Below are 26,402 nucleotides of genomic sequence, written 5' to 3'. Positions count from 1 at the left end.
TTTTCGGCTCTTTTGTTCGGGTCTCTGATTCACCTCCCTTTATTGCTGGGAACTTTTAGAATGGGGTTATGCAAGGAGTGGGGTGCGTGTGAGTGTGTTTGGTACGTGTGTGTGTGTGTTTTGAAAGGGGGGGGGCTGTTGGTGGGTGATGTAAGGGGGTAAGATGAGGGTGGAGGGGCACTCCACAGCCTGTGTGTCTGAGCCCATGCATGGTGATCAGGCCTGGCCCAAGTGCTCCCATGCTGTGCGTGTGATTATGCAGCCTGGTCAAAACACTAAAGCCCAACTTGGCTGATCATCATGCGCCTCTGGAATATATGGCTGCAGTTTTCGCAGTGACGGGGCGGGATTTTCAGTGGACTTACATAAGCTTAATTTATACGCTCCGTTGCCCAGGAAACATTTATGAGCTGTCAGTCAAAAAATACAGACAGCAAAGAAAGAAAACATAAGCTAGCTTTAGAGGTTGGCTGCCAAGAGGCCTTTTAATTTAAGCAATGAGACAGTCGATTAAAGATGTCATATCAGCAACACTGATAAGACTCTGCAATATCAGAAATAATATAATACATTATTAATAAATGCATATCAGATTTTCATATTATTATTATTATTTTTCTGTGATGCTGAACCAGTGATGGAATATGCTCTCTTTGTGGTAATTACAAGCACACCATCTGGATGCTAGGAGAACAGCTGTGTATTTCAGCTGACTTGCATACTCTAGCTATGGGCTCCAACAGAGGACCTGATGAGCGTTTGCAAGTTATTCCTCCTCACTTCCCACCACACCACACCACACCACACCACTCCACTCTATCTCTCTGTCTCTCTCTCTCTAAACCACACACACACCACCAGCTTGGGAGTCCTTCATCCAACACGCCATCGCTTCACCACCACACTGGTGTCAGGCTGCTTCTGCGCACTTAGCGGCGCAGCGTTGCTTTTCACACACATCTGCTGAGGGGAGACCGATGGTCCGCTATACCCAGCCCCGGCCGAGCCAGCTGCACGCGCTGACCATAAAAGAGTTAACCGACTCCACACACAGACCACACAGCAGACCCTGGCCACACACACACACACACACACCCCTATCATATCCCTCTTGGGCGTATCCATTAGGGAAAGAGAGTCTGTCTCTCTCTCTCTCTCTCTCTCTCTCTCTCTCTCTCATATTGATTGGTCTGGCTGGGGGTTGGTCTGCCACCCATCATGGAAAGTGGGTTTCCAGGCCAGTGTGCAGGCCGGCCTTTCTGAAGAGACACGCGAGTCCAGACCGCGGGGGAAAAAACAAAGGGATCAAAGCGGCTCTAAGACGGGACGGGGACGGGCCTGGGTGACCCACAATCCCCTTCTCCTCAGAGGCAGGCAGGGAGGCAGGCCGGCCGCAGGCACAGCCACTCGGCCAAGTTTTCAGCTGCTGGTGGTGCTGCTGTGACGTAAGAACCACCCAAATATGCGTGTGTGTGTGCGAGAGTGTCTGACGGAGCAGATTAAAAAAGATCTGTCTGAGGTGGAGAGGGGCAGGGTGGGAAAGGCTTTAAGATTCTTGGAATTTCCACTAATGACAAATGTGAGACAAAGGGCTGCCTCCATAGGTCTCCCATCCACACACGCACACACACACACACACACACACACACACACACACACACACACAATCATACCAGGGTTGCCTACGCTTATCTCCTCTCTTGGATGTGCATGTTATATTCCCGGAAAAAAAGGGGGATTTTTGGGAGCAGACTGCACGGGAAAAAGAGATTTCTTTTTTTTATCCATCATGGATGGACAGCAGTGTGATTGCAGTCCAGAGTCAACCTAAAGCCGGGCTTATAGCATCCCTCCATTTCATTACAAAGTTTTAGCAAACTCGGCCCGGGCGGACCATACTGTGGTCCTCACACAGGCCCTCACCATCTGAACCACTGCATGGATAAAGGGTGCACTGCAATGAGCATCAGCGAAACACACAAAAAAAGCAATTTGCACAATCCCCTCCAAATACAATTAAGATAAGCCCCTCTTTAATGTTGCATGATACTAAGTGACCTAAATCCATGCGTCGGCCTGTATAGGTTCTACTGTATGTGCCATTGAAATGTATGCACGTTTGGTGTAATTTGTAATCCTAATAAGAAGAACGCTGAACTGTAACTAATTGAACTTAAACACAAGCTGTCTCGTGGACACCTCATAGACAATGAAACAGCCAATATTAACAAGCAAATTAGGAGAACAATAGCCTACTGAGTTTATAGTTAGAGTAAAGTGCACTACATTTGTCTGCGAGACAGCACTACTGAACTAGTATTTTTAACAGTAGGAGGCCATGTCGATTGAACCCATTTGCTCACATTCTGCTTTCATCTCTGCATGGAGCATGCATGATGAAAATGGAGAAAATCTTGGTGGGCATTTTTACACCATTACTTTTCTAACTGAGGAATTATAAATTCAGAAATGTGGTTAGAACTCTGACAAAGACTCTGACCTGAAGGAATTGCATGAGTATAGACCAAATGCTAAAGATACCAAATTTATGGTTAGGGTGAAACTGGTTTGCCTAGAAACCAGCTCAAATGTACCATCAAGGTTTTGGTGAGTGGGGCGTTTCAAGAAGGTAGGCCAGATAGTGCCATTTGTTAACATGGTTTGGCATCATAGTGACCTCAATATGCTTACAAGTTTGAGAGGGCAATGAGAGTGATTCATCTGGTGTGTTTACTTACCATTGAGACCATTAGGAATACTTCTGTGGTGATGTGGAGCCGAGAGGTCATCCATAGACCTCCCTATGGTCGTGCCCACTTTGCTCTCCCCGGGTTTGTGTGCGTGATTGTGGTGGTGGTCCGGACTGCCCGCACTCCCCGTGCTGGAGGTGCTGCTCCCATCTCCCACGTCTCGGACGTTGTTCGTCCCCCCATTCAGGTTGGTCAAGCTCGACTGGCTGTCGATGGAGCTTCGTGACCCTGCTCCATTCCTCTCCTCATCCAGCATGAGGATGATTTCTTTCAAGTCCGAATTCTCACGCACCACGCTCTCTTGGCTGACCTCGAGCTCCTTAAGCTTTTGCTGGTACAGGCCCACCTCTTTCCACATGGCGCTCGCCGTGTACCTGCCAAAGCGTTGCCATTCCCGTGACAGTTTCTTGCCTTTCTGCCTGTCATCGTCCAAGAAACAGCAGAGCTCTCGGAGCTCTTGGTTGTCATCCTGAAGTTTCTGGTTGATCTCTTTCAGATTTCGAATCTCGTGCAAATGCACCTGCAGCCGACGATTGACATCTTTCATCATGTTGCCGTGTTCTATCATTAAGTTCATTTTCTCGCTGTCCACCTTTCTTAGTCTTTTGACCAGCTCCTCCTTGCTGCATTTTAGTAGTTCCTCGTCTGAAACCTTACTAAGGTCATCCCTTAGTCCGTCAGTGCAATTTTTCGCCATATCCTCGGGTAGGCTGAATTTATTTCCACGGTCCGCGTTACAACAGTTATCCGAGCCTCAACTGTGTCATTGTAATGGAATGCAAATACATGCTAATCTGTTGCACAGTTTCACTCAAAATCATCAGATCACACTGGCCAAGTTACAACAACTCCACGGAATCTATGATCTTGATTGACGACTTTCACGAACCGTTCCCTCCCACCTACGTTCAGCCGTGTCGATTGTTGCTTGTGTTAACTAATTTAAAACACTCTACAGTTTGTTGGTCTATACTGCGATAATGTATGATTATATCATAAAAACAACGGTTAAAAGAAATTTAGCGCTCGATATCTTACCGTGAAAATTAGGTTTTTGAGTCATTACGTTGACTCCATCATTATAAGAGCCCTAACGTCAACGTTAGCAAATGTCACTGTGTGGCGGAGATATTCTGTGTAGCATGTGCAGAAAATTTAGGACGCCAGTAGCTCTAAATTATCTAGCCTTACCAGACATGAAATCAGCATTTTTTTTTTGTAAAATCCACGTTGGCGTTACCTATCCCAGTGTAAATGTTAAATCGCGAAGGTGCAATGTGATTGCACTTTTAGAAATTCCATGTTCATTCCAGGCAAGAAGGGAACGCTCCGACGACCATAAACGCTCAAGCAGCCTTCAGGCTTCTCCTCCGTGAGGGGTAAACGGAGGGGGATTGAATCCTTTCCCGGTTAGGAATTAGCGCAGTCCTCCCCCGCTTCCAAAGGATTGGTTTGAAATCATTCAAGAGGATTTTGGCCAAGACGGCCAATCAAGACGAAGGGAAAGAGTCTGAGCAGGTACTCAGATGAAAAGTATGGTCAAGCCTAGCCTTCGCTTGGCGCTGCCTTCTTAAAGGGCCAGTAGGCAAAAAGTGAGTTTAAAAGTACACCTGCTCCCTAGCCAATTAGTGCAGAATTAATACAATCATGTATTCCAACAGGTAGCTATGGCTTGCTTAACAGTTATCTTTATGGAACAGTGTATGACCATATGTCATCTCTTTTTATTCTTTGATAAATGTGGGTTTGGTGGTGCTGAACTGAATCCTTTCCTACTTCTCTGAGTTTCTGAGAGATTGTAGTGTTGTTAGAAATAGGAGATATAAGGTGTTCCATGAAAACTATGTGGACGGCTGGCTTTAGAATGATAAAGCCAACTGAGGGTAGATTCACATTTTGCATTCACTGAACTGAAATTTGTTTCCATGTAGGCCTAATGTAGGCTTACAATATGGTACAGTTCAGCCTACATTATTAACTATGGCAAATTGCCATATGCATGGGACAAAAGACCATTCAAAATATAGATGAAGAAAGAAAATGTATAGGCTGTGTTTTCTTGGACAAGCCAAAATGTGACTTGAATAATTATGGGCTTAACTACTATGTCCACCTTATAAGTGCACCCCACGACTCGTCACAGTTAATGATATCCTAAAAATATATATCATACAACATATTGCTTATTAAGTGATCTCTGCATGCATTAACCCTTAGATATCAAGATATCAACTCTCCATTTAGTTTTAGCCATACATTTACTGAAAGCCAGTCTGCTCAGCACAGGTCTACAGGTTACATGGTAAAATCAGAAAGCAGTGAAAAGGGTCGTTTATTTTTATTTGTATTTTTGTTGTTGTTGTTGTTGTTGTTTTTGTCGTATATAAGTTACTTGAAGGGAAAATATCAACGGGCAGACATTCAGACAACTGGTACAATGCATTTTTGCTATAGGCCTATTTCGAGATGAAATTCCAACCCCCTTGAGAACACCTCCATCTAGTGGGTATTGGTGAAAATTACATTGTCGTTGAATTGAATGTAGGCCTACAATGTCGTCTGCAGACACAGCATAGCCTACGGTTCTTTTACATTACGGACTTTCACAATCTCCATCAGTTCAATATCACGATTTATCATTGCGCTTTGCTAATAGTAATTAATACACATTCGAAAATGAAACCAAGACTCGTTAGTGTGTCATAAATTGGCAGTATTAGTTACAGTTTTAATTCCAAATCATACCACTAGGGCGGACTGACTGGCTCCATAGCTCAGTGGTTAGAGCACTGGTCTTGTAAACCAGGGGTCGCGAGTTCGATCCTCGCTGGGGCCTGTGGACAGCTTTTTCACCAGTATAAATTGAAGTATGTCCTCATGAAAGTATGACTGTTGTCAGTGAATATGCAGCAGCGACGAAGTGAATTCAGACACATTGTATGTCTACTTAAAAGAGCATGAGCAGACTGATGAAAGAGCAAGACGCAGGGAGTGATAAATCATGGTGTTATGTCATTTGACGCAAAATGACAGAGATGATGAATTTTCAGTGTTATGCCTATTTTATTTATTCACTTGTGAATTTGTCACTGTCTATCTATGCAAAGTCAAGCACAGCTAGGCTATAATAACACAATTCTGTAAGAATATACAAAAAACAATACATTCAGTCTGAAATGTTTTTTGTAAATATATTTTATTAAGATTTTATAATACATAAAGTTATTAAAATTCAGTAGTTTGCAGATGTACCAATAAGAGTTGTATTTAGAAGTGTTAGTGTATCGGTACACATTATTACATAGTCATAGGGAGTTTTTTGAGACATGGCCATCTTTAGTTACATGTACATTGTATTTATACATCTTTAATTACTCATTTCATCAATCTGTCTTTGATTTTATTTGTCAATTTATTGGTCAATACATATTTCAGTAATCAAATACATCATACATCATGTACTGTATGTATCAGATGAGATCAGCTGAACGTACCACCAGGAGTCCACTACCAAACCTAGAGGAAATGTACTGTACATCAGGAGAGTAAAGTCCAGTAAAGAAAATCCCAGTCACCCCAACTGCCTCCTCTCTACCTTACACTCTGGGAAACATTACCGCTGCCTGAGGGCCAACAACACAGAGAGAAGGCAGAAAAGTTACTATCCCCAAGTTATCGGGATACTGAATGAGGACTGTAGAGCAGGAGCACAAGCATGTTGGAAACACCTAGATAGATAGATAGATACTGTAGATACTTTATTGATCCCCAAGGGGAAATTCAAGGTACACCTCATGTACTTTAGACATTTCGTCTCCTTCTTATCTTCTTTTTCTATTTATAACCTTATTTATTTACACACTGCACAGCCATAGAGACAGGGGACAAAGCATTTCACTACATACAGTATACTCTGTATAATTGTATGCACTAATAACACATTTTAATTGAATTTTCAAGACAGGCCTGGAGGGTCACGCATTGCCGCAGTGTTTGATCGTGCAGATCACCCCGCCCTCTGGCCGTAGCGTCCCAGTGTCCAGGATGTCAAAAGACTGGCCGGGCACCAGGCTGAAGTCGAATCTCTGCAGCAGTTTAGCCATTGCGACCTTTGCCTCCATCTGCACGCAAACATGGAATTTATTGCTAAGCTGGTTGAGAATGCCAACTGGTTCTACTAGTACACTGTATTCCCCAACAGTGCTATAAACTCAATAAAATTGCAGAGCTGTACTCAAAGCTGCCATATTCTTCTGGAACCACAAAAGTTTTAAGTTCACTCAACTGGTTTCCCAGTTATTGATTATTTAGAGTAGAGTAGCTCTTAGTATATGAGTAGAACTGACCTCCTAACTCATTTCTTTCAAGAGTGGATTGAAATTACGTCTGACGTAATAATGACGTGCTAGTTCATTGGCTAGGTTCATTTCAACACGGCTTGCAACCACTTGCAACTAACCTACACAAACCAACACAAACCCACAAAAACAAATAATCATTTAAAAAATTGGAAATGATGGATGAACTAGTAGCTATATGGTTGATTTTGGCGGATGTAAATTAATACACTTTGACATCAGACGAGTTTGCAAGGACTGCTGCGCACCCGGATGTAGACAACAACAACAACATCAAGATCCATCAGCAGCAGCCTTCAAAGGTGCAACGGTAAGAACGCACTTTCATTATTTAATTTATTTGTTTACCGTCTTCCAGCGGGCAGACCTCAGCTAAAGCGTAGGCTATGTGAAAGAGACCTTTTGTGGGCTAGCTGCATGTTTTAGCGAGTTAACTAAAGTTTGTTGTCTCAGTCAGTCGTCAGCTAGCTAGCTAGGTTAGCCAGCCGAGTGATTGCCTAGCCTACTACTTACAACAACTAGGCTGTACCTACAACAACTTTGACAAGATGTTGGGAAAGATTTTTGAACGATTGTAGTCTTCTAACTAATGCCTGCCATTCAAGCTTTACCCAAAAGACTACAATCTTTGACGAATCTTTCCCAAATCTTGTCAAAGTTGTTTGGTTTAGCACTAGCAGTCTATCAACTGTTTCTGCAGCAATGTTTCATACATGAAGCTTGGTAATCAAACACATGACACACAGTCCACGCGCTTTATTTAACAATTTATTGGTGGACTACCTAGCTGCCATGGGCTACATGGTTCGCATTAAGTTTCTATCCACAAGTTTCCGCCGCCCCTTGATGCTTTGTGGATACTCATTGAAGTGGCCACTCCACTCGCGCTTTCTATGGGTGGCTCTCAAACTCTCCTCGATCCTCGATGCTCGGTCCTCTAGCCTCGTTCCCACTGATCTAACACTGGATAGACTACCCCATTGTTGACGCCCCATCATTCCTTATCTAGATCGGTGAGGACGAGGACCAAGGAAGGAAGGGAGGATGTATAAAATACCAAATGAGAGGCACCCCGTGATTCATGCATGGACAGTAAATGGCCGGGTTTCCCAAAATCGTTAAGAAGCTCTTAAGTCCTAAGAACTTCTTAGGAGCGTTCTTAGAACATTCTTACAACGCTCCTAAGAAGTTCTTAGCACTTAAGAGCTTCTTAACAATTTTGGGAAACCCGGCCAATAACAGTTTAAGTCCGCTGTATTATAAAAAAATGCATTGGTTACATTTTTCTTAAAATGTCCAGGTCAAAGAGTAGCCTACCATGGCCTAGTTGAAGAGTAACCCTGCAGCGGTAACATCTGTCTTATATTAACGTCAATTCCACAGTTTTGTTAACACAGATAGGAAGTCAAATTGTAGGCCTAGCTCTGAACTTACTGACAATAGCCTAAGCATGGTCAATGTCAACGTCTGACTCTGATAGGCATGTCTATAGAGGGATATGAAGAGATTGTCTGACTGGCTTTCGTGCTGAAGTGAAATAATAGTCATCATAATAATTTAATTTCTCCTGCAGGACCAGATGGCGCTGTGACATTTTCAGTTCTGTGCAAGGAACCACCATCATGCCATGGTAAGTGATAATTTACTGGTCTTCAATTTACTACTGTCACAATGTAGCCACTGTGTAGCCTATATTATTATAGTAATATTTTGTAAGCATTTATTCACCAATGAGAATAGCCTAGTCTAACCGTATCCCTTTGCATCTCTCCATGGGGATACACAAAGGCTAGAGTTGAGTGATATTTTTGTATCAAGGAAGGGATAACACCTTAGACTTTAGATTTTATATACCAAAATGGGTTGGCTATGTGGTTATGTGACGCCTTTTCCAAGAAGCTCAGTTACAGTATTTTGCCATTATTGATTAAATCGCAGTCAGTTTTCAAGGGTCAGCCCATGACCATGCATACACCACTCATGCATTTAAAGGGCTGAGAACCAAAGGGGCGTAAGTGACATTTCACCAACTTAATAGGAGAGCCCAAACAAATCTAACTGCTTCTATATGATCACAGTTAAAGACCTTTGGTTTTTGTTCAATAACTTTATATTTACAAATATTTTACTTCTATAATTTTGTCAGCTAGAAAGAGCTCTCAGCTTTCAGGTGATATATAACTCAATTTTGACCAAAATGTCACTTACGCCCCTTTGGTTCTCAGCCCTCGATTTGGACCTTCCAGTCTATCAATGCACTGAAAATTCATCTCTCAAGATTTCATCGAAAAACTGAGCAGGAGGTTGTGTCTTGTGTTTACATGTCGCTTGTACTATAGTATTATTTAATATATGCATAGGATTACTATTCTGCTGATTTGTCATTACCATTACCTCACAATCCCTCTCTCTGTCTTGATAGGAAGATGCCGATGTCAACAGCAGACGAACAATTATTCTGCAGGCCCTTCTAATCTTCCTGCAGGATGACCTGGAATGTATGTTTTTGATTCAACTGTGTGTCCTCTTTCACTATTTCCTTTTTTCTTAGTTTATCTTCTCTGTATATCTCTATTTCTATTTAACCCTCTCTGATACTACATTGCAACCAAAAGACAACAACCACAACCATCTTCCTAGCCACCAGAATAGCAATTAAATCATACTACAGGATGTCATATTTGGGACTTTTCATTCACTGGTATTTCATATTATATGAAATACACATACAGTATGTATAGTGTTTGTAATGTATGTAGTGTTTTTCACTGACTACTCTACTCATTAACTAATTACTGTCATGTTCTTCAGGCAGAAGAAATTGACCTGCCTGACCTCTCGGATGCAGCTGTATCTATTCTCACTGTCTCAAGTGATACGGACTCCCTTGTGAAGTTTGGTCATGCTATCCATTCTATAGTTCTTGAGGGAGCTATTGTTGAGTGTGATATAACAGAGTTGACAGATGCGTTAATTTTACTGTTTGCCTTAAAGGGATAATCCGGAGTGAAATGCACTTTAGACCAATTTTTCGGGCTATTGGGGGTACATACGTTGAGTTGACACCAAAATCATGTCATTCGGATGTATTTTGAGAAAGTTCGAGCTCGCCGTTTTTAGCCAAAACTCGTTAGCCTGGAAGTGACCGGGGCGTGTCCTTTCGCCCCTACAAAACGCTATTTTTATACCTCTTCTACTGTTCCAAACAACACTACACTTACGTGGTAGTGAGTAGAGGGTCTCTTAAGCCAAACCGAAGTATCCCCACGTCTTTATGTGGTCAGATAGAGAGTCCAGAATGAATTTAATCGAGTCAGTACCTTTCCGGAAATGTCAATGCTGCAGCTGTCAACGTTTTAACAACACTTTACTAACATTTCCGGAAAGGTACGGACTCGATTAAATTCATTCTGGACTCTCTATCCGACCACATAAAGACGTGGGGATACTTCGGTTTGGCTTAAGAGACCCTCTACTCACTACCACGTAAGTGTAGTGTTGTTTGGAACAGTAGAAGAGGTATAAAAATAGCGTTTTGTAGGGGCGAAAGGACACGCCCCGGTCACTTCCAGGCTAACGAGTTTTGGCTAAAAACGGTGAGCTCGAACTTTCTCAAAATACATCCGAATGACATGATTTTGGTGTCAACTCAACGTATGTACCCCCAATAGTCCGAAAAATTGATCTAAAGTGCATTTCACTCCGGATTATCCCTTTAATTTATGCACTTCATGTCGATTATCCAAAGCAATTGTCTTACGCATTTAATTTCATTCAAAAATTATAATAGGTTTGGATGACCTGAAGTCGTTACCTTCTAGACTACTTAGCCTTAAAAATGAATTGCTGATGATGGATGAGTATGCAGTCTGTTTTCCAAATCTCATTGTTGGTTGTGCCAGCATTTTAATACTCAAGCAAGCAATGAAGTGAAGTGTTTTTTTATTTTTTTTTATTTTTTTACTTTTTATTTATGTTGGCCTTATTATTTTTGTTATTTGAGTATTTGTACCTTTGTTGACGAAATGGTTGTTATTTCTTTGATTTTTTTGTAATAACCCCATTGCTGGGGAGGTTGTTCTGTTAGAATTCAAATGTAATTCTTAAATAAATGGAATGTGCAGTGAAATGGTCTTTTCAATAGTTTTTCAGTTGGATCACACAACAAAATATGTTTGTGTTTGAGGACAATAGTAAATATAAACAGTCAATAAAATGTGTTTCAATAGAGTTAAGTCAACTTAAAAATATAAGAGGCTGAATTGATCATGTTTAGGTCTGAGAAATTGAATGAGTCATGTTGATAACATTAATATATTATTAGGAGCGTTAACTTAAAAAAATCAATTCCATCTTTAGTGTCAAATTTACTAGATTTAACAATGATTTCAAAATGATCAGGTTCCTTGAACTTATCCAAGATTTAAGTAGTGATTACTTAAAATTTTTGATCGTCAAATTATTATGTTTCAGTTCATCAATGTCCTCAAAAAAAATGAGTGTGAATACAGTTTAGAGTTTTGAGTAGTAATTACTTAAAATGTTTGTTTGTTGAAGTTATTTGTTTTAATGTTGTTCATTTTCTTAAAGATTTGGAGTCTAAAGAGCTTGTCTGGCTAATGTAGTAATTACTTAAAACATATATTTCTCACATTATTCTTTTTAATTGGATCCTTGTCCTTAAAGATTTTGAGCTTTAGAAAAGTCTCATTTTAAGTAGAAATTACTTAAAGAATATGTTAACGTAGCTAAATAATTTGAGGTAATCAGTTTCATCAAATATTTTGAGTTCATTGAACCTGTTGGGGCTTACAGTGTAGAGGGAAAATGCTGATCTTGTTATGTGTTATGTGAAGTGTGACTTGAAGTGTGTGTGTGTGTGTGTGAGTGTGTGTGTTTCACCTGGGAGAAATTTTGTCCGAGACAGGACCGTGGACCCAAAGCAAAGGGGTAGTAGCAAAAATAAGGCCTTAGGGAATAATGTACAGAATAATTTGTTTAGTTTGGTTCAAAGTTTTGCATGTATTCAATCATAAATTACATTGAGTACTTACTTGGGAGCTTTCAAGTTAAATCTCTCTGGATCAAATTTCTCTGGATCTTTGAAGAATTTGTCCAACCTTGAACTCACGTACGAACTTAACTAAAAGAAGATGAAAATGTTACAAAACATCCTTTACGAAACAAGCGAGCCGGTCATATTACACCCTTTACACGTCTGACTTCTGCTACAACACGGAGTCATGTCACATGCAGAAGTTTTCAGACGATACTGCAATTGTGGGATGTATCAGGGATGGGCAGGAGGAGGAATACAGGAGCCTGGTGGAGGACTTTGTGCAATGGTGCAGACTCAACCACCTACAACTCAACACGACCAAGACCAAGGAGATGGTGGTAGATTTCAGGAGGTCTAAGCCTGCTCTGCTGCCAGTCACCATTGAGGAGGTCAATGTGGAGGTGGTGAACACATACAAGTACCTGGGCGTACATCTGGACGATAAACTGGACTGGTCAGTCAACACTGAAGCAATATACAAGAAAGGGCAGAGCAGGCTGTACTTCCTGAGGAGGCTGTGCTCCTTCAATGTCTGCAGCAAGCTCCTCTGGATGTTTTACCAGTCTGTTGTTGCCAGCGTCCTCTTCTATGCTGTGGCATGCTGGGGAGGAAGCACTAGGAAGAGGGATGCTGGGCGACTAGACAGGCTGGTAAGGAAGGCTGGCTCTGTTGTGGGAGCTGATCTGGAGTGCATCACTTCAGTATCAGACAAAAGGACCCTGAACAAGCTACACAGCATCCTGGACAATGACTGTCATCCACTCTACATCACTATCATACAGCAGAAGAGCTTGATCAGCTGGAGATTACGCTCCATGACATGCACAACAGACAGACTGAGAAAGTCATTTGTACCCAGGGCCATACAACTGTACAATGCTTCACTGAAGGGAAAAGGAGAGTTGGACTTCTATGCATAGTATATCTCCACCCTCTTATACACTTACATGGCATGGCTTACATGTCTACCCTCATGTCTAACTCTTATATTATTACTATGTTAAGTTTATTTTAATTGTCCATATATTTATATTAGTACTGTTATTATTATTACTATGCTTACATTTTGTACTGTACATATTTATTAGTGGTCACTAGAATTTAATCTTGCACTGTTGCACTGTTGGACTTATTTGCACTACCAACTTGACACACACCTCAGACTGGATCACAGTACCAATCCTCAGTACATTCATGCATACCTTATCTATAGTATTCTACTGCTCCTTTAGTCATTGTTGATTGTTGATTGTTGATTTGCTTTTTAATCTTCCTGTTTACATTGTTTACATTGTACTGTATGTTGTGTGTGGTGTCTTAAGCTGCTGGGACCTTGAATTTCCCCTTGGGGATCAATAAAGTATCTATCTATCTATCTATCTATCTATCTATCTATTTATCTATTAAATCATTCAGGATGGTGTAGTTGCACTATCAACTCTGACTTTCATTGAGACTTTTATATAAGACTTTCAATAAAACCTTCAACAAGCTCTTCATCGAGGCATTCAATGAAGTTCTCATTTGTGACTTTTCATGAAACTTTCAATGGTCTCAGTTTAAGAGGCTGAATCCATGCAAAAGTATGTTTCAAGATGGCACCCTATAAAAAACAAATCGATACTCCCTTCAAAAATGACTTGAGTAAAAGTAATTTCCACCTGAGAAATATACTCAAGTGAAAGTAAAAAAGTACTTTGATGATAAATGACTTTACTTATTCATTTTATATTTCTGATGGCCCTTTAAAGGTGTGCGTTACTTGTTACGTTACGTGTTACTACCCACCTCTGCCTATAAGAACTTGAGAGGCACTCACTCACCATGATACCACATCCTCCTGGGACCTTGATGCCATCAATGACCGTGTCCTCTTCCAGCCAGCGAGAGGTGCCAGGAGCAGTTGGGTATAACCTCAGAGTCTCTTTCAGCACCTACAGTATGGAGATTTACAGACATATTTTCAGAACTCAAGCAGAAATGGCAAAAAGTGAGAAGACTTATGATCAGTAGACCAAGAAGTAGAGTCAATTAAAACAGTTTGATTAGACAAAAGAGTTGAGAATCTACCAGCTTGTCAACAAGGTCCAAGTCCACTCGAAACAAAACATGAAAATCCAGACTCTATGAGAACTATCTACGTTTATGTTTATGGCTCTAGCATAAGCTTTCGTCCAAAGCGTCAAACAATGATATCAATAAACATTATATCAAACATTAAAATGAACAGCAAATGACTTAAGTTTAAGAAATAGCAATATAATTAACACACCAAATATAATTAACAGAATACGCTTTTAAAGACAATATTACTATTTTGCATCAAACCATTATTTTAGATTATTTTGTGCAATTACACATTTGTGGCAATGTTAGATAGACGTATTTCATTCTTGGTTGAAAACTGTTTCTTGGAGTGTAACGTCATCCTAACTAATAATGTATAATATCATCACAACTAATAAATGACCTGGGTTAATATAGGTGAGGTTTCCTCATAATATCATCACAACTAATAAATGACCTGGGTCAAATAGGTGAGGTTTCCTCATAATATCACCACAACTAATAAATGACCTGGGTCAAATAGGTGAGGTTTCCCAGGTCCTCATAGCTGATCTCCTGTTTCATCCCAAGGACTTCATCCACTTCCTCCTTGAGCCTGAGATGATGAGCACATTTATTAATGTCTTTTAACACTTTTAAAACCATTAGTTACCTTTGTATTATGCATTAGGTCACTTATAACACCGTCATACCTCTGTAGTATTTCAGGATGTCTTCCCAGTTCCATGATGGCAAATGACAGCTGATTAGCCGTTGTTTCTTGGCCTTAATATACACAAAAATCAGGTGATTGATGCATAGCAACGTGGGTGATTTTATTGCTCAATTAGATTGATTTTCGGTGTAATACGATAGTAACCTGCTATGAAAAAAGTGACGAAATTGTCGAGCATTGTTTCTTCATCATCATCTTTGTTTTCTTCTGTGAAGATAAAGCAAAATGTTAAGTTGAATAGCCAGCCCTTAAAAACAATGTTTTATTTTTTTAAATTCTCTATTTGCACAAATGTGCTGGGCCAATTGAAGTGGCAGCATACTCAATAGTCATTTACAGCATGTGAACACCAGTATGTACTGAATTAATACTGATATGTACATAAATTGGTCATTACTTGCGGATTTGAGAATCTGTGTTAGAATGTCCTTAGGCACACCGTCTCCAGCCTGAATAGCCTTTTTCCTCTCCTTTATCCAGGTGGCTCCTGTATCACGGAGAAGCTGCGCGGCTTCCCTGATCTCCCGCACCAACGGCCTATTCTTGTACCAATACTGAAAGAAGTTTTAGTTTTACTCTTAGTTTTCATTTACCATCACAACCCTGGCTAGCTTGGCTAATGCCACCATATCTCAATTAGGTCTGGGAACCAAACATTAATTTTTCTTGCATTTGAGGATGCCGAGAGCGCTTTATTGGGCGCTTTATTGGGGCAGCCGTGGGCCTACTGGTTAGGGCTTCCAGCTTGTAGCTGACAGGTTGCCGGTTCGGTTCCTGAATCAGTGTGGGCGGGGGGAGTGGTTGAGCGCTGCTCTCCCACGCTCACATCCATGGCTGAAGTGCCCTTGAGCAAGACACCTAACCCCTCACACACACACACACGCACACACACACTTGAGCAAGACACCTAACCCCTCACTGCTCCCTCAGCTGCTGTTGAGCAGACATGCAGCTCACTGCTCCAGGTTAGTGTGTACTTCACCTCACTTACTGTGTGCTGTGTGTGTTTCATTAATTCACAGATTGGGATTGGGACTGAATTTTCCTCACGGGATCAAAAGAGTATATACAGTATACTATACTACTACAGATGTCTATTAAATGTCTATCAAATGCCTCTGTGCATAACCTAGATTCTAGGCCCTAGAACTACAATATCACCACATATCTTGCTGTTCCAGGCTGAGGCAAACATGAATGAAATCACACGCAAGGCAGAATAGACCTCTGAAGTTCGCCTACAAAAAAGCTACCATCTTTGCCCAAATAAGGAGATCTGGTATCTTGAGATTTCTTCTATGGGAAAATAACATGGGGATTTTCAATTATCGCACCTGTTAAACTCTCGTGGGGACGAAGACATTGGAAATGCAGACGTTTTTCGCTTCACAGTTTTGTCCACTGCCGTCTAGTGGATACTGTGATCTTCGGTAGGTGAAGACGGCACACTTTGATATTTGCTACCCCAGAGCTAACTTACAATGCAACTTGCCATAGGCAGTTAGCTTCAATTAACTCCCGGATCTCCTTATATGGGCAAAGATGGCAGCTTTGGATCCTTTTTGTAGGCGAACTTCAGAGGTCTATGGGTATAGCCTACCCAGGCTAGGTCTAGACAGTGATCCCCACTGAACACCGTTACTTTGATTCTGTCATAAAGACGGCAAAACCCAATCTTTCCACTTATCCTCCAAATCTGATCCAGGATGTCTCTTGCATTTTAGGTCACCTCAGCCCATGTTAAACCACATGCAACGATACCTGGTCACCTCCGCCAAGGAGGTTATGTTTTCATTGGGCTTTGTTTGTTTGTCTGTCTGTTTGTTTGTTTGTTTGTTCACAAGATAACTTTTCGCTTGACAGAGGTCTGCACTCTCTGAGTGCTTAGTTGATTCTGAGCTTTGCCTTTACAAATGTCACAAATGTTGTTGAAATGAATATCCCCAATTCAGGGGCACCAGAATTTACTTCACTTATTTACTTGTAACAGTGCAATTTCATAAGTCTTCAACAGTCATGTAATTTGCAATGCAATGCCAGGAAATATTACTACACTCTTAGAAAAAAAAGATGCTATATAGAACCAAAAATGGTTATATTGCTTGCTTCATATATGGCTTCATATAAAGCTTGCACTGCTAGAACCCCAAGAAACAAGACTGCAGCGTGTTTTCTCCCATGCAACTGTCATATCTTACCTGAAAAATGGGATCTCGGATGTAGTGTATCATGCCCTTAAGACATAACTCAATGGCTCGTGGGAATGGGCAGTCCATAACGTTGATCAAGTCTAAGTCAACTCCAAAAGCGACCTGCATGGATATATCACCTCATGACAATCAATAACACAACGCTATAATACGTTTGAAACATGTTTGTTATTGAAAATATTACTGGAAAATCTGTGAAAGACCCTGATGTAGTTTATATACAGTACATAAGAAGGTTAGCAAGTAAGATGTTGTACATATTATTCAGTAAATAACACTGTTATTGATGTTCTTTTCCACAGAGGGCTCAAAGAGGCAGTAGGTGACCTTGGTGATCACGTCCATGGTGAAGGAGTTGACCAGCTTGTGCATGTGTGCAGGCTGCTGGCTCTCGGCATGCTCCTCCAGTTTGGTCATCAGGCGCTCCGCTCTCTCATTGAACGTAGACATCAGACCGCGTAAGTATCTACAGATCATAGTGTCATCGATTTTAGAGTGCTATTAAACAAACCCTTCAGTATCATTTACACCAAATAATGTACACTAAAACATGTTTCCCTCACGGGATCAAAAAAAGGATATATACTTATATATATACTATGCAATCCTAACATGCACTTGACTGAAACAAATGTGTTAGACACCATGGTCATCAATGTGATGATATGTTCAATACCCAAGCAAAAGGCATAATATTTGTCAGCACTACCTGTACCACAAGTTGCAGAAGATATTTGTTTTAAATGTGTGGGTGAATGATTCACATTGTACTACTCACACGCTGCTAAATGCAGGGTCCATGATTCTGCGCTGCTTGTACCATAAATCATGGTCCATGGCGGTCACCAGGCCATTCCCAAGGAATCTGTCAGAATGAAGTCAAGATAGTTTACCATTGCATTCCAAAGGGTCCGCAGCAGCTGAAATAACTCTAAAGAACAGTCTCCAGATATGGATTAGGAATAGTCCAAAACTAAAAGAGAACTTCACTGAAGATCTCCACTGAAAAAGAGCTTCTCGTCTGTACTGGGCTCGTATTGGCCAGGTTTGGGGAAAAAGGCCCAAAATGTCTTCTACACATGCTTACGGCTTCATTTCATCAAACAGAGGATGACACTGAGCAAGACTGGCACAGAAAGAGAGTACTGACAGTAGTTATGCAGCTATAACATAGGACAATGCAAAGAAATAGCATCAACTCAACTCATGCCCACGTTTACACCACGCTGTTGAAGTTAAGTGAACTCTGCTGCAGTTGGCCTTGAAATCGAGTTCCCTCTGTGGGGTTCAGTCTCGCTATGCATTTTGCTGGGCTACGTCAATTCCTCTCTCCATGTGAAAATAGCCTCAATTGGTTTGTCAAGCAGAGAAATGCGTAGGTAGTTTCAGTGATTACATCGATGCCTGCCCTTTCGGCAGGCCTACCCACGGTCACACGGTTGAATAAAAATGACAACCTTTTCCTTTGGTGTGAGTCAGAGTCAAGCCAGAGGTTTAAAATAAGGCCCTAATTATACCCTTTGCAAAATCAATCTCATGTGTGAACATGATTAATCGTAAACATGGTGGTGGAATATCATTTGAGCAAGCAGTGAACTGAAAACAACGGGCTGTGAATAGTCTGTATGGTGAATGTGGGCGAGGCTTGTCAAGGTAGTTTAGGGAGCCAAACCAAAAAGTTCTGATGCTCCACCGCTCCTGATGAAAAGTTATAAAACTGTGTGATTTTGTGATCAGTCATGCACCGACAACAACAAAGGAGCACATAACTTATAGCTGAAGAGCGATTGGATTTGGTGCTTTCTATTGGCCCCAATGAGTCATACGCTAAATATATAGTCCCCTTTCTGGAACAAGGTTGGTGATGTGAACTCAATAGCCAATTAATACCACTCTCTTCCATGTTCCTAAAACAATTTGTTGATTGACTGGAAAAAAAGTCCAAGACACCTTCACTTGTATTTTATGTATGTCTATACTGGGCAGCCACTAAACCAATGTCAGATGGGCAGGCCTTAGATGAAGAGCTAGCTTTTCCTGCTGTATTTGAATATACAAATGAGACTTTTCAATACATTACCTGGTACCAAATAAGGTGAAGAGGCGCTTGTACACAAAAGGGTCTTTGGAATACTTCGGTGACATTAAGAATTCCTGTGAGGGTAGAACGTTTAACAGTTAAAGTCTGTTTTCTGGAGACATGTGCTATGAGAAAATATGTTTGTTACCTTGGTTGCCTCAGGACAAGTGACAATGAGAAATACACTATGCAGGCTGTTCACTCTGCAAACAGGGCCATACTTGTCAGTCCTACAACATTAAGATAAGTGGAACACATGATTAGGTTTAGACAACATAGATGCTTATTCCATTCAGATTCTGTTCAGCCTACCCACATGTCTATTCAGCATTCTATTACAATGAGTCAGGCAATATATCGCAATATATTTTATATATTATTTCACAATATATTATTTTAAGGAATTGTGTCACCTATCAGTTTTCAAACTCATTTATAATGAGACTCATTCCAGAATGCTTGAATGCTCTAAGGCTTTTTTAAAAAGTCACTATACCCTGAATAATTGGTCAAGTAAAATGCACTGCTAGGTTCACACTGAACAATCTATGGATGTAACGCCAAATGTGTCTTGCACTTCAACTTTAAACCAATGCCGAGGTGTTTGGTAGCCTATGACGTAAGCTAATGTTGTAAGCGACTAGCTTTAACAGTAGGAGAAACAGACCTAACAAAACGGAGATGATTTTACGTTAACGCGCAGAGAAGAACATAATTAGACATGCGCACAAAGCAAAAAGCCAACGCACAAGTTTGACCATTTTGCGCTTACCATTCTAAAAATCTTTGATTGATATGACGGCCAGGGGTTCTGGTGTCTGCCAATATACTTGGCAAATGCCCAAGTAGGAAACTGTAAAGAAAACAGGAACGTGAATGAACACAAGAATCTAAAACTGCGGTCTTTTATGAAAATAGAGGCAAGCTAATGTTACAGCTTTCAGCCCATATTGCCATGTTTCAGCCTAGGTCAATGTGAAGGTAAAGATGCGTCACTTACTTATCTCTTGGTGGTCCTGGGATATGATCGTACTTTCGATGAACATGTTTTATGTAAAGTAAGTAGAAAACAAATCCTATAAAAAGAACTGCAAGTAGTAGTATCAACAAATGTCCAATCCATTCGGTAATTTTGAGAATAAGCGTCATTTTCTCTTGACGTGTTGTTCAGCCTAGTCTACACTGTAGCCTATAGGCTACTCTTGTGAGCAGTGCACCCAACTAACCATGCTCTCAGTTACGCAACAACAGATATAAATCTATACCAAAGGTAACGTTAGACCTACTGTACGAGTTACGACAATTGTTGCTGTCGATGCGTGGCCCAGTCTCGTGAGTTGGGCTGGGGTGTAGCTACAGCAGCACACCTGTGCTGTATGTTAATGAGGGATGCCTGTAGGCTGTGTCCCTGAACAGGAGGGAGGGACAGAGGACTGCTGAGTTCAGAACCAAAAACTGCCATGTTATGACGTGGGTGATCTTTTCCGCTTCTGTGCCTTGTTGACAAATCAAGTCAAGTCAAGTCACAAGTCAATTTCTATAGCACACTTAACAAACAGCAGCAGTGGACTCCGGTGCTTCCCAGCAAAAAGAATATGACAGAGTTCAAAGATCCAATTGACTCATGCCTCACAGTTAAAATAAGTCAATAAATAAAAAAAGGAGACTAGGAAGCAATGCAATCAAATAGCCAATTAAAACAATAGTTAAATATGGGCTAAAATAAAAACAGTAAGGCTAAGTGGTAGTAAATTGAAGTGAGACACAATATGTAATAATAATAATAATAATACTAATAGCAACAACTGGAAAATGTAATTTCAAGGAAATTACCGGTGCATGGAAATGCAAACATAAAATGTGAAACAAACTTTTATTTAGAAACGGTTGTGGCTAGAGGAAACAGTTGGCAGGACTCATAGTTGATGACAACTAGTTGGAGTGGTTGAACAGTTAAAACAGTTATAAGTGGGTAATGTTATGGTAATTTGTATGCAATTTAATGGTAATAATATTTTTAAACCACATATTACAAATAATGAATGTTTCTAGACAATTATTGTGCAATTACCATATGACAACAATGCAAATAACTTGGATTTAAGGATAAAATAAAATGGTAATAACTGCTGTAAATATGTACTTACCGAAGCAATACATATTTAGGATTTACTTATTATAACATAATATGTGACCTGTTATCTGTTGTTATGATTAAATAAATTAGGTAATTTCACAATAACTATATGGTATCAGGGCTGTAAAATACTGTTTTGCCTTTTCGAAAGGTTTTCTGTACGGTGGGGAGTTGTTGAAATCCTTTCGAAAAGACAAAACAATATTTTACAGCCCTGATACCATATAGTTATTGTGAAATTACCTTATTTATTGCATCATAATAACAGATAACAGGTCACATTTTACCATCAAACTAACTACTACAAAAACTTTGACCACTGTGTAATTGTGCCATAACACTTAAGGGCAGTTCAAACCAAAGATTCGCGACGGTCTGAGACGGTTGCGGAGAGCAGTTGCGGCGGTGTGAATCAAAAGTTGCAAGCAGTTGCAAGCAGTTGCAAGCCGTCGCTAAACATTCAACATGTCAAATCTTAGTTGCAGAGTTTTAGAACGTCGCTGGTTTTTAGAATGTTGCAGCTCGTCTCGTCGCGGATCTTGTGTTTGGACTGGCCTTTAGAAGTTACTATGTAATTTAGTCCTTCATAGCACCATCATGTTGGTATAATTAATTACAGAAACATTATGTCACAATAAGTAAATCCTAAATAATTATTGCTTCGGTAAGTACATTACAGCATTTATTACCATTTTATTTTACCCAGTTATTTGCATTGTTGTTGTATGGTAATTGCACAGTAATTGTCTAGAAATTACACATTCATTATTTGTAGTATGTGGTCTAAAAATATTATTACCATGAAATTGCATATTACCATAACATCACCCACATATTACTGATCTGTAATGTAAAGTGTTTCTATGGTACATTCTAGGAAAACCAGCTAAATTAGAATAGTCTGGTTCATGTTGAACAACTGTAATGTTGCTATTGAAATATAGGTTGTTTACTTTTTGTCTTGTACATCAGATATCAGTGATTTAAACTGCATCTACTATGAGTCAAGTCCAAGAAAAGGGGTGTCCAAGACTTTCTGTAAAAAATAAAGAATGCAACTACCGCCCCATCTCCAATCTACCTTTCCTTTCAAAAGTGTTGGAAAAGGTGGTCTCTGCTCAACTCCACAACCACCTCACCACAAACAGCTTATATGAGAAGTTTCAGTATGGTTTCTGCCCTGGCTACAGTACAGAAACTGCCCTGGTCAGAGTCACCAATGACCTGCAGCTGGCAGCTGATTCTGGCTCTCCATCACTTCTCATCCTCCTTGACCTCTCTGCAGCAGTCGACACCGTTGACCCCCACATCCTTCTACACTGCCTCCACTCTTCCATCGGACTTTCTGGCTCCACCCTGGCTTGGTTCACATCATATCTCACGAACAGAACAGAATATGTATCCCTGGGAAGTGCAAATTCAGTCACACACTACGTCACCTTTGGGGTCCCTCAAGGTTCAGTCCTAGGTCCCACCCTCTTCACTCTGTACATGCTTGGTGGTGTCATCAGCCGGCATGGAATGTCTTTCCGTTGCTATGCTGATGACGCCCAACTCTATATAAGAACAAACCCAACACCCTCTGCTGCCCTATCCACAGTTTCCACCTATCTGGAGAGAAGGCGTGGATGAAGGCGAATTGCCTGCAACAGTTCAAAAACGGGAGCCATTCTTGTTGGCACTCCACACCAGATCCGGTTATCCACTATCACCAGCATCACCTTCTCCGGTCATGACATCCACCTTTCACCTTCAGTCACAAATCTTGGTGTCAAAATGGACCCTCAATTAACTTTTGAGGCCCACATCAAACATCTGTGCAAAACCTCCCTTTGTCACCTCAGGAACATTGCTATACTCCGCCCCTCACTCACTCTCCCCGACGCCGAGAAACTTGTCCACGCCTTTATCTCCTCCAGGCTGGACTACTGCAACGCACTCCTCATCGGGATCCCCAGCAAGAACATCCAGCAGCTGCAGTACATCCAAAACTGCATTGTCAGGATCCTGATGAGGGTGCGGAAATACCATCACACCCATCCTCAAATCCCCCCATTGGCTTCCGGTTCAGTTCAGGATTGAATACAAAGTTTCCCTTCTGTCCCACCAGTGTCTCCATGGCTCTGTCCCCCCTTACCTCAAAGAACTTATTCCCCCCACTCCTCTTCACGTCATCTCCGGTCCGAACAAGCACATCTCATTCAACAAAAAAGGACAAAGCTCCGGACTATGGGCAACGAGCCTTCAGCTCTGCTGCACCCAGTGGAATGCTCTCCCTGACTATCTAAGGGCATCACAGGCTGGATTCTTTAAAAAAAGGCTTAAAGACACATCTTTTTAGAAAAGCCTTTAGTTAATATCCTTTTATCTGTTTTCATATGCTGGTTGGTTGTAGCTTATTTTATATTTACATTCTTTTATGATGTTACTTTTATCCTCTTTTTTGTGTGTGTGCATTGTAGCACTCTGAGATCATTGATTTGATGTAAAGTGGAATATAAATAAAATGTATTATTATTATTATTATTATCATTATTTTAGTAGCCTAAATGAAAAAAAAAAAAAAAAAAAGCTGAAGATTTTGCTAGACATCAAAGTTGTGTTTTAACGCACCTGGACAAAAAAAATGGCAACAATACATCTCTGAGTAGCGTAAATTAAAAAATTAGAGACAACAATAAAACAATAAAAAGACAGCATGATTGAATATTTATGTAACTGTGACTATCACATTGTCTTGTTACTGTTTGGAACACAATTCCTGTACATGTGATCTGTGCAGGCTATGTGATAGTCTAGGCCTATGAGCTAGAATTTGTTATTGTAATGCAATATGTTTATCATTATAATCTATTATTATTGTTATTATTTGAGTGAAACAGACTGTTCCTCAGGCAGTAGACCTGTATAGATGATAAAATGCGAGTGTGAGGTCAAAATAGTGTGAAACAATAGGGGGCAGTATTGGCCCTGGACAGTAGGCTATTGCCAGGCTTGGAGCCTATGAATAATGACTTTCTGTAAACTGGGAGCATCGGTTTACACATGTGTGTCCCAATTGCCTCTAATAACTAATTGAAATATAAATCCAAGATATGCTACCTAAATATAGCTCTTAGATATTTTTTCCCCCCACAAAACACACAAGAATACAACCACAATGTATTCTTTAAGATGGTGCCTATAAAATAGCAAAAATAAGAAACACATCGGCATGCAAAAAATAAGTAGGGCCTACATCATTCCAAAAAAGCAGATAACATTCCCCGTTGCCTGTCTCATGTGAATTCATCTCACAAAACAAAGCAATCATATTCTGGGAATGTGGCTGGGCTCGACGTCCCAGGCAGAGGTCATTTGCTGTTTGATGTTGTTTTTCCTGGCTCCCTGCCCTGCAGTAGCAATGGCTCCTCTCCCTGCTATCGGGGTTTGGACTTTGAAATGGCCTTTTGTTATGATTGCATCTCAAAGAATGATGGAGAACATTAAAGACTCCTGTTGACATAGAGAGGGGGGGGGGGAGATCCAAAAACACGCAACACTCTCTAGACCATATAGCATGACGACATGAATGTGTTCACGGTAAAGTTGGTGCAAGTCATATTCTGATCCATTATTCCTCCATATTTACCTAGAATGTAGAATGTGATGTTTATAGCTAGAATGTGGTGTAGACTTCTGAAGACCTGTTATCTGCTTTCTTTTCATAAAAACATGCCATATGCATATCAACAGTGACAAATCAGCAGTTTAATTCATGTGACATGTATTGTTAAGGGTGACACTTACACTTGGTCCCACACATGCCATTGCACATATGTGAGAGAGGGAGAGAAAAGGAAAGGCAGATATGGAGAGACAGACAGATAGAGAGAGAGAGAAACAGAGAGAGTCTTAAATCATACGTTCACAGGCTGAGCCAAGTGACAAGCACTAATGCTGTCTGTTTTCCTTCCGAGACTAAGTGTATGTGTGTGTGTGTGTGTGTGTGTGTGTGTGCGTGTGTGTGTGTGTGTGTGTGTGCTGTCTTCTCTGCAGTGCTGCACAGCACGTGTGGTCGTCTGGATCGCTTTCATCTGTCCACCATGGGGGACCTCTGGCTCAGTGGGTGGCACACAGTGGCGGGGTGACTGAGAAGTGGGCCGGGGGGGCCGGGGGGGTCGGTGGGGGGGGTCTGGGCTCTATCACCCCCCACCACCACACACTCACACTCACACACACACACGCATCCTATCAAAAAAAAAAGAGTCCAGTTCCTCTCAGCTTGGAGGAGTAAGTCTGGGGGCCTGGACAGACCGTGTCACCACCTCCACCACATCATCAGCAGAGAGCCCTCCATTAAAGGGGCAGTTCCCAACTCTAATCCAGACCTCACATTTCGGCCCCATTAAAGGGGCAGTTCCCAACTCCCAACTCCCAACTCCCAACTCTAATCCAGACCATCATATTTTGGTGAGGTTCAGTTTCAGTTCTCTCCACAGTCCACTCCACTGTATGATCTCTGTGTACACAAAAAACATTCCTGTTTTTGCAAGGGGGGAGGGGGGGTTGTTGCAATTAGATGAAGCCATTTAATATTCCATTTAATCAACAGTGTTGCTTCAGGTCAGGAGCACGGATGTGTGTGATGTCTTTTGATTGGCTGCTGAACTCAAACATCACCCACCTTGTTGCTGCTTTTTATTCACTGGGCAGACATGCTGACGGCACCTGCTCATAACTGGCTCACGCTCTCTGTCTCGCAAGAGTTTCCCATTTCTCTGATGGACACTCAGCTAAACAATCATCAAAAGGGGATCAAGTGCATCCTAAACACGGAGCAGGAACGGACTGGCCATATGTACACTGGTATGTCAGAACAGTATACGTCACTACACTCCATAGGGACCAAACATATTTCTAAACAACACGTTAGTCTGGTGATTTCCCTGGAGTTAAGATTTTTCTTGAACACACTTATTTATTTTGTTACTGCATCTGTATGATATTTGCTGATGGATATTTGGAAACATGCGGTTCTTTATTG

The 26,402-nt window shown here is 41.0% G+C and overlaps 2 protein-coding genes, 1 long non-coding RNA gene and 1 other non-coding gene across 9 annotated transcripts in view; 2 read left to right on the top strand and 2 right to left on the bottom strand.

Moving 5' to 3' along the window:
* ccdc85cb (coiled-coil domain containing 85C, b) overlaps positions 1 to 4,282 on the bottom strand; it is a 41,872-nt gene extending 37,590 nt beyond the window's left edge. For all 6 annotated transcript variants that reach the window (XM_062551087.1, XM_062551088.1, XM_062551089.1 and 3 more), the window contains exon 1: positions 2,739 to 4,282. In XM_062551087.1, the coding sequence (XP_062407071.1) occupies positions 2,739 to 3,447 (709 nt within the window). In that variant the 5' untranslated portion in view covers positions 3,448 to 4,282. The remainder of the gene's footprint in view (positions 1 to 2,738) is intronic.
* A 1,231-nt stretch (positions 4,283 to 5,513) lies between these two features.
* Positions 5,514 to 5,586, top strand: trnat-ugu (transfer RNA threonine (anticodon UGU)). The gene has a single exon. It is a non-coding gene; the product is annotated as a tRNA-Thr (tRNA).
* Positions 5,587 to 5,934: 348 nt separating this feature from the next.
* On the bottom strand, positions 5,935 to 20,594 carry LOC134098124 (cholesterol 24-hydroxylase-like). Its single transcript, XM_062551086.1, has 15 exons — positions 20,240 to 20,594; positions 20,012 to 20,092; positions 19,388 to 19,469; positions 19,240 to 19,313; positions 17,938 to 18,024; positions 17,487 to 17,625; positions 17,148 to 17,261; positions 15,347 to 15,503; positions 15,094 to 15,156; positions 14,927 to 14,999; positions 14,745 to 14,829; positions 13,991 to 14,101; positions 12,163 to 12,251; positions 12,011 to 12,077; positions 5,935 to 6,871 (listed from the first exon to the last, which is right to left on the bottom strand). The coding sequence occupies exons 1-15, from the start codon at positions 20,386 to 20,388 to the stop codon at positions 6,725 to 6,727; spliced, it is 1,518 nt and encodes a 505-aa protein (XP_062407070.1). The 5' UTR covers positions 20,389 to 20,594; the 3' UTR covers positions 5,935 to 6,724.
* LOC134098434 (uncharacterized) lies at positions 7,300 to 10,090 on the top strand. Its single transcript, XR_009941036.1, has 4 exons — positions 7,300 to 7,418; positions 8,682 to 8,738; positions 9,531 to 9,606; positions 9,920 to 10,090. It is a non-coding gene; the product is annotated as an uncharacterized LOC134098434 (long non-coding RNA).
* Positions 20,595 to 26,402: the final 5,808 nt, after the last annotated feature.

This window comes from Sardina pilchardus, chromosome 12, assembly GCF_963854185.1.
Source record: "Sardina pilchardus chromosome 12, fSarPil1.1, whole genome shotgun sequence".
Taxonomy (NCBI): domain Eukaryota; kingdom Metazoa; phylum Chordata; class Actinopteri; order Clupeiformes; family Clupeidae; genus Sardina; species Sardina pilchardus.
Note: the sequence above shows the minus strand (reverse complement) of the source record. Positions and strands in the feature narration are given on the sequence as shown.